Here is an 8,420-nt window from a genome sequence, read left to right on the forward strand (position 1 = left end):
GCATTCTATTAATGTAATAATATCTTACAAGGCTGCCTGTATTAATGCCATCTGGGTGTCCCTAATGAGATCACAAGCTGCAACTGAATGTTCACACACTCACTTTCTAAAATAAATAAGAAATTTGAAGGCTTTTAAAAGCAGTTTTTATTTTGCCTCCTAATGTAAACATCTAAGTTGTCATCAGAAACTAAGATGTGGTAAAGAAATGTTTATAGCTTTCAAAATTCAGGAATCGTAAAATGAAATGTCTTTTCATATCTAGTTCCAACTAACTTTAACAACAGACCAGAATAGCAGGCACACAACAGCAAATGTTTGTGCCAAACAGGCAAATAAAATGACATTTTTCTTCTTCACCTATTTGCCTATTTTATCTTAGCAGTTCAAGCAAAACATTTGGATAGTGTGCACCTTTACATACAGCAGATTGTTATTTTTTCTTCAAAACCAGCTGTTATTTAATTGTGTAATTAACACTTGTCTCAGTTTTGCAGTTCTTCTGAAGATGATCCTGTTGATTTAGATGATTAAGCTACTCATCTGCATGACATGAAGTGCACCCTTTGCAAAAAGAGGCCATCATTCAAGATGTATTCTGAGCAGAGTGACAATTAACATTGTACTTTTTATTATTCTAATGCTAAGTTGATTATTTAAAAATAATATCAGTACATAGGTAGTCTAATTAAAAAATTACTTGCCTCCAGCTTGTATGTTTCCAGCACAGATAAGGTTAAATACTTTCCTTTATGTAAAAAAGCAGGTTATAGTTATTGCTTGTCAGGAGGAAGTGGTGATTATTTCAACTTAACTCTGTACCTTTAACTAATGCTGTTATTTCTTGTTTTTCAAATTAAAGTGTACTCCTGTTGAGGCTGATGGTAAATGTGCTTGAGGCAGCCACAGAACAATGTAACTGAATCACACATCCTCTTTCACCTGGTCTTCAGACAATTTTAAAATTTGGTAAGTACTAAAATCAAATGAATAATCTATAATGTATGCATGTGTGATGAATGTATTAAACTGAACACCAATGTAGGAGTATACTTAGAATGGTGGGCAATGCTTAAAGAACTTATTAATTCCCTCTAAGTACTAAGAATTTTTTTCCATATAGAAGTATGTCTTTTTTCTGAGGTCTTTCTTTATTCATTGTCTTTTGCTTGTAGGATTCAAATATTGTTATCGTATTTAAGATTTTAGTTCAGTTTTACTTTTGAGTACTCATATATTACTTTCATAGTGAAAAGAAATATGATAATATGGATAAAGTGGAAAAATAGTGAGATAAAATATGCAAGGCTTATATATTATTATCATTATCATTAATATATTTAACATTAATAAATATGTTTGTGTGCACAGGCACAGTTATCTGCCCATATGCAGTATATAAACAATGTTAGAATACACCCCCTTCCTTGTATATAGGGAAATTTATTTTTTATAATTACCTAACACATTAATGCCAAAAAAATCCATAAATATGCAGGCTAAAAATTATAAAAGTGCCTGTTGAAAGGCTGTTAGAAAGATTGAAAATGGAAATTGTGTTTATAGGAGTTTGGATTCAACTTCCAGTGCAGTCAGTGAGTCTTCTTAATAACTTCAGTGAATGCTCTTTCAAATTCCGAAAAGAAATTCAGCTCAAGAGATTTAAACCAGGTCCTAAATATGAGCTCTGCAATTCTGCTTTCTGTTTGAGTCCTTCTCTACTACTCTTATATCAGCCATCCTCAAAAAGCTTTTGCTGGACAATGAAGTCCTTTTGTGAATAAGTTTGTTACTGGTGGTGCCTTTGTGAATTCCCTTAGCACTAAGGAGAATACGCAGCTCTCCTGTGAAGTGTAGTTGTTCTCCACAGGCTTTCGTCTGAGCTCATCTGAAAACTAGAGAGCCCTTCTTCAGTGCTATTCTGAACAGATCTCCTTTCTTAGCTCTCCTTGGCTTTAGGAAATTCTCACGCTCCCTTACTTCTAAATTCTTCTACCCTGTCTTCTTTCTTCTACACATCATACTGAGAATGGCCTTAGCTGAGTGGCATGAAGAGTGACCGTTTTATTGAGAATATGTGCTGTCAGGCTTTCTTTGTAAATTCTAAACATCTATGTCTTAGAAAGATATGAATGACAAATACCTAGAAAGGTATTTTTCTTTCAACGATAAAATTACAGTTTCTAAAATAATAACCTAGACAGGTACTTCATTTCTACTGTCTAACTAAAGCGTTATTGTAATTGCAGCCAAGTGCAAAGGGTAACAGAAACACCAAGTAAGGGCATGAGTGTCTGGTAGGATGGAGTCAGAGGAGGATAAAGCAGCATTTGGAGACTTGAGTTGCTCAAAGATGGCTCAGAGACCACAGCCGCAAGTGGACTGTGCAACTAACCTGCTTGCCTTGTGCTTCTTTACACTTCCGAGAGGCACTTTAAGTTGTTTAGAGCATCGTTTAGATGGTTTTCAAGCTCTTTCAGGCTGCCATATTCCCGCAGCTTCTAAAAATAATCTTTGAGAGCCAGCAGAGGAAGCTGGAGTGGTGGTTAACCACTTATTTAAAGGGCAGAAATGGCAGAGAAGCTATGATGCGTAAGCAGCATCATACAGCGTGGATCTTTACCCATCTGCAGCCCTCTGCCATAAGCCAGCATCTCCATATGAGTCATTGGGAGTCTAATCCTCATTATGCTTTTGGAGACTGTCCAATCTTTTCCCCTCCCGCAACTTCCAAGTTATATCTGGACTGCATCTGTCCCACCTTAGAGATTATCTGTCTCTCTGTCTCTTTCAAAATTCAGATAATTTCCAAACAGGAAGAATTTTTTTTCTGGACTAGAAATTTTTTCTAGACTACTAGGAAGCGCACATGGGTCTAGACTTCAAGCTGACCCATTTGCATTTCCTAATTAGCAGCACAACTAACATAAAGTGGAGAAACTCTAGACAAAATTGCCCTTCACAGATTCAGCAAATGCGGCACCTCATGGTGTCGAGTTCCTGCAATCACTGCATTGCTGGTATGTACTCTTCTCAATGGGCACCTAATGGAAAGGAGGAGAGAATTCACGAAGGTGAATGATGAGGAGCTAAATCTGCCCATGAGTTTCTGCGTAAGTTTAAAAATGTCATTTAAGCCCAGCTTCACACATGTGGCCACCAATGACATGTTTCCCATTTCAGTAACTTTAGACTCTGTGGTCTGATTTAGAGAAGTCTGCAACCAGAGGGAATGGATTTAATCCTTTACATAACTGAAATCCCTCATAATGCTAAGCACTCTTAGAAGTGATATTGAGGGGATACAGACATGTCAAACTGAACCTCTCAAGAGGATACTTGCTCTAATGATGCAGTGCTCAGGTTCCTTCCCTGTAAAGTAAAGGTAATAATACCTCCTCACCACAGACGTTGTACAAATTAATTAATTATCATTCGTAAAATACTTATGTTTCACAGTGATAAAGAAAATAAATCATTTTCATAGGGTGCAGTCTATAACACAAAGACCCATACACTGAAGAAAGACAAAGCAACACTAGTGCTCAGTCTGTTCATATGTTGTTCACATATATAGTTCTTTCACACTATAAGAAACAATTATCCTGGCATTCTTAATTTACCTTACTAGTGTAATAAAAAAGGCAAATAAGGTGATATTACAAAGGCCTAAACACACTAGTAAAATGCCAGACTTTGAAGCGCTGTATCACTTTTACGTGTTATACTGAGGTAGAGCTGTTTATTTATTCCATATTTCCCTCAACACACTGACTGTCATTGTCATACAGAATTTTGGAAAATAACATTTCATTTAGCCTCATTTCTTGTGGTAAAAAGTAGATGGGAAGTAAGAGTCATATTATTATCATACATCATTAGCTCTAGGAATAAACATTCCACGTGTAAGAGTGTGCTCTCAGTGTTACTGATACAAACCATCCACTTTCTACAACTACACATTTGGCTGTAGAGTTGTGTGATTTGTTGAGATGCTGCTGCATATTGTTGATGTAGTTGAAGTGATGAGATTCTTCTTTGAACAAATGTTTTATTTCCAATTTTGTTTATCTACTTGTTCACATTTCTTGTGCTGGTTTCCCAATCCAATCTACATCGTTATCTTTTCAGAAATCCTTGGGAAAGCGTTTTGAAGTTCTTCTCAACATATTCTTTTTTCTCAGAAGTCTACTGCTAAAATGAATTCTGTAAGTACCACATTGATAAGCTGAATTAGTACATCAATAAAGCAATGAATCTGGAAGTCCCAGCTTTTTAAGGCTGCTGGACCAAGCACCCTAATCTCAGGGGTGATTAGCTGAAGAGATGTTTCTGACAGCAGAGTTCAACGTCAAAGCACACTTGTCTATTGGGTTTGTACCCTTCTAAAGTGACTATAGGTTTGGTGTCTGTGATGCAGCTTACTGTGTCTCTGGCTAGCCATCCTAGGTTGTCTGTCTAGCTGAGTGGAGAGAAATAATCATTTAGGGCTTGATTGAGCCAAGCTATGTTAGTATGAAGTGTATAATGTGCTAGAAAGGTCTGTTCCCCTCCCTTGACAGAAAATAAAGTCTAGATCCCTACTTCAACATCAGACTTTCACACTGCAGAGTATTCTGTGACAGAAGACTAATCCTTTCTGCATGATGTATTTAAGTGTGGAAACCTTTAGGCCATGCAAAAATATTATTTCTGTGTTTATATTTTAATTAAGATTTTATGAAATTATCTGGTTCATTCTTACAAGTCTCCTCTGCACTGCTAAATGCATCCATAACTGGAATGTGTGATGGGTAGAAATAGTGTAAAACATGTAGTGTTGGATTGTCTTGAGTTGAGTTTGATATAGAGTTGAAGCTGAAATGTGGGAAGAACTGAAGTATAGCAGTTATTGTAAGGGAAATGCCACTTCCATTTCAAATTGGCAAAGCACATAATACATATATACTAATTTTCAAAAGAATTCCAAAGTGCCTTGTATTTTTATGGCTTTGTCATCTATCATCTTCCTACTATACAGAAAGTAAAGATTAACACTTATATGTTAACTGTTGATCTTCTTTTTTACAGACAGAGCCTCATGCTGCAGATTATTCATATTATTCAGACTATGCCTCTCTAATCACGCAACCGTGTTCTAAGCTGGAAGTCAGGAGCTTCACAAAAGCATTTCTGCCAGTTGCGTATTCATTGATTTGTATCGTTGGGCTTGTTGGTAACATCTTTGTAGTGATGACCTTTGCTTTGTATGAAAGAACCAAGTCCATGACGGATGTGTACCTCTTAAACATGGCCATAGCAGACATACTGTTTGTTCTCACTCTCCCACTGTGGGCAGTGAATTATGCTGCTGACAAATGGATTTTTGGTGATTTCATTTGCAAAATGACCAGAGGTATCTATGCAATCAACTTCAGCTGTGGCATGCTGCTTTTGGCCTTTATCAGTGTGGACCGGTACATTGCTATTGTACAGGCAACAAAGTCATTTAAACTCAGGGCAAGAACACTCGCGCATAGTAAACTCATTTGTTTGGTTGTGTGGGTATCATCAATTTTAATCTCTAGTTCCTCTTTCTTATACAGTGAAAGTTACAGCTTCTCCATCAATGAAACCAAAGAGATTTGTGATCAGAGATTCGACAGAATGTCTGAAAGCACAATGCTGAAATCACTGCTGCTGTGTCTACAAGTTGGATTTGGATTCTTTGTACCTTTCATATTCATGATTTTTTGTTACACGTTCATTGTCAAATCCTTACAACAAGCTCAGAATTCCAACAGAAACAAAGCAATCCACGTAATTGTATTAATTGTAGCTGTTTTCCTAGTTTGTCAGGTACCTTATAACGTTGTTCTTCTTGTAATAGCTATAAATATGGGCAAGATAGACAAATCTTGTGAGAATGAAAAGATAATGGCTTATGCAAAATACACCACTGAAGCCATAGCATTTTTACACTGCTGTATGAACCCTGTGCTCTATGCATTCATTGGAGTGAAGTTCAGAAGTTATTTTGTGAAGATAATGAAGAACCCATGGTGCATGAGATACAAGAAACACAATAAATGGAGTTCAAGGACAAACTCCGATGTTTATCATTCAAGACAGACTAGTGAAACTCTGACTGACAATGGATCTTCTTTTACTATATGATACCATGTGAAAAAAATTATCACTGCAGGACTCTTCTCACTGAGCAACCCAACCCAGTGTCTCTGTGACTGTGACAAGTCATTTGGGCTTCTCTGCACCTCTAAGGGAGCTCCCATGATCTACAACTGCTTTCAAGGAAAAGAATTAAGCTAAAAGAATAACACTGTCCCATGGAAAACTAAAATCTTATTCAACTTCCTTACCATTCATGTTCTTATAAAGTGCAGTCTCTAAGAATTACTAGGAAAGTGAAGTTTAGAAAGGAACTCTCCTTGTTTTCTAAGTCAAAATTCCATCCCATCTGTCCTACATCACCAAAATACCTCAAAAGTACTAAGTAAACAAACCAGGCTATGTTCAGGCTCATTCTACTTACACTCATGTTGATTCTGTTATTTACTTCTACCTGGAAATCCCATTTAAGTATAGGTCTCCACTGCTTTTTTAGCAGACAGGTCATGTTGTGATGGTACTAACCTAAAGAGATGGCATTTTGAGGAAGCATGGCAAGCAAAACAAAGCAAGAACTGAAGAAACAGGCTCAAAGCTGCTGACATACCTGGGCTTAGGTGTTAAATCTCATTAATCTTTTCCTGGTTCTACACTCCATCTGTTCATCAGGACTTCCTTAAACCAAGGCTGAGGGTGGTCAAAGCCAACAGTGACCTGTCTACTAAAAAGAATATTAGAAAAACAGAACATCATTAATTAAAGAGAACACTGAAATATCCACAGAAAGATTTTCTGGCATCTCCTGAGATTATCTTCTGAACAGAGAATGGATTTTTGCTTGAGAGAGTCTTCTTTTCATTTGGCATAGGATTCAGGTGCTGGAATCCATCAAAGCTGATAATATGGTGAATGTCTCTTTGCGAAAATTTCTCTCTTTCTAGCTGAAATTCACACTTAATTTTTTAAAAGGCAACGAACTGTGCAGAACTGCAATTATTTCAATATTTTTTGTTGGAACTTGGGTGGCAAAAGAGAAGGCATTTCTTGGAATTTATCTACCTTTAGCAAAGTTTCCTTAGGAAGGGACTTACTAGCACAACTATGCATAGATGAAATTTACTTTATTAGCTCCAGAAATTATTAAGGACTATATCTAAAAATCAGATCAGAAACTGACTTAATTCAGCCAGAATTTTTACTGCATCAGCATTTGACTCACTATGAATATAGAAATAGTTATAATAAATGCAATTAATTTTTACCCAGCCATGACTTTTCAGCAGATCCTTAGTGGATCTTCTAGTCATTGAAAAAGCTTAACCGCACTGTAGGAATCATGGTAGGATGGTAAGGTAAACAGGAGCCAGAGCTGGAGGGCAGGGGGATATGATGAAGGAGAGAAGAGGAGCACCACTGTTTGCAGTTTGCTGAAGTACCTACCAGTCCTCTGTAGTTCTGCTGCAATGAGGTATAAGCCATGAAGTTATTTGGATAGGTTGTTGTGTGGGACTTAACACATAAGCTGAGATCTGCAGCTTGCTGTTTATCTTGGTTGAGTTTTTTTTAAGTTCATGACTAAAGTGACATCAGGGCTCGGATCACTAACCACATCGTTCAGCGCCAATGCAAAGGGTCAAGAAGGACAGTGCTGGAGTTGAAGATCCCTTGAGGAAGGGCATTGATATGGTACAACACAAAACTAGCATAGCCTTGGCTGGCACAGTCCGTCCTTGTTGACAGAGCAGAGTGAGGTTTTTTTCAATATCAGTGCTAGGTGTGATAAAGATTGCATATATTTGTCACAACCGAATACCAACTTAGGCAAGAACATGATAAAAATTGTGTAAATGCAGATGCATGCATTTTCTGTATATAGCACTGATGACTTTCTGGAAGATAATTGAACAAATAAAAAATATATTTGAAAAGGAAAAAATATCCCCTTGGATCTAAGTGTTTCTTGCTACATGTATGGCCTTGAAACATTATCTTATTCAGTGCAACAACTCTCAAATCTGAAGGACATAATGCTTCTCCCCCAAGAAGCTGTGTGAGGGAGTGTGTCCTAGTGCGGGAAGCCCATAACTGAAGCCTACTGAGCGATATGGAGGCTCCTGAGCAGAGCCCTGCAAGGCTCGAAAGCATACCCTTACCCTCCTCCTGGCCCTACTGCCACTCCTGCATTGGTTTTCAGCCGCTGAACAACCCAAACACTGCCCCAGTAGCCAGGTGGGGTTAGGGGGAGAGAGAGTGGCCAAGGGGCAGTCACTGGGAGGTGGGAGTCACTGACAGACCCCAGGTGGAGAGGGAGG

General features: G+C 37.7%; 1 protein-coding gene across 2 annotated transcripts in view; it reads left to right on the top strand.

The window, feature by feature from the left end:
- CCR6 (C-C motif chemokine receptor 6) overlaps positions 1-7,989 on the top strand; it is a 29,587-nt gene extending 21,598 nt beyond the window's left edge. For both annotated transcript variants that reach the window (XM_054062840.1, XM_054062839.1), the window contains exons 2-4: positions 863-969; positions 4,132-4,208; positions 5,071-7,989. In XM_054062840.1, the coding sequence (XP_053918815.1) occupies positions 4,200-4,208; positions 5,071-6,156 (1,095 nt within the window). In that variant the 5' untranslated portion in view covers positions 863-969; positions 4,132-4,199 and the 3' untranslated portion in view covers positions 6,157-7,989. The remainder of the gene's footprint in view (positions 1-862; positions 970-4,131; positions 4,209-5,070) is intronic.
- The last annotated feature ends 431 nt before the right edge of the window (positions 7,990-8,420 follow it).

This window comes from Cuculus canorus, chromosome 3 (genome assembly GCF_017976375.1).
Source record: "Cuculus canorus isolate bCucCan1 chromosome 3, bCucCan1.pri, whole genome shotgun sequence".
NCBI classification, from domain to species: domain Eukaryota; kingdom Metazoa; phylum Chordata; class Aves; order Cuculiformes; family Cuculidae; genus Cuculus; species Cuculus canorus.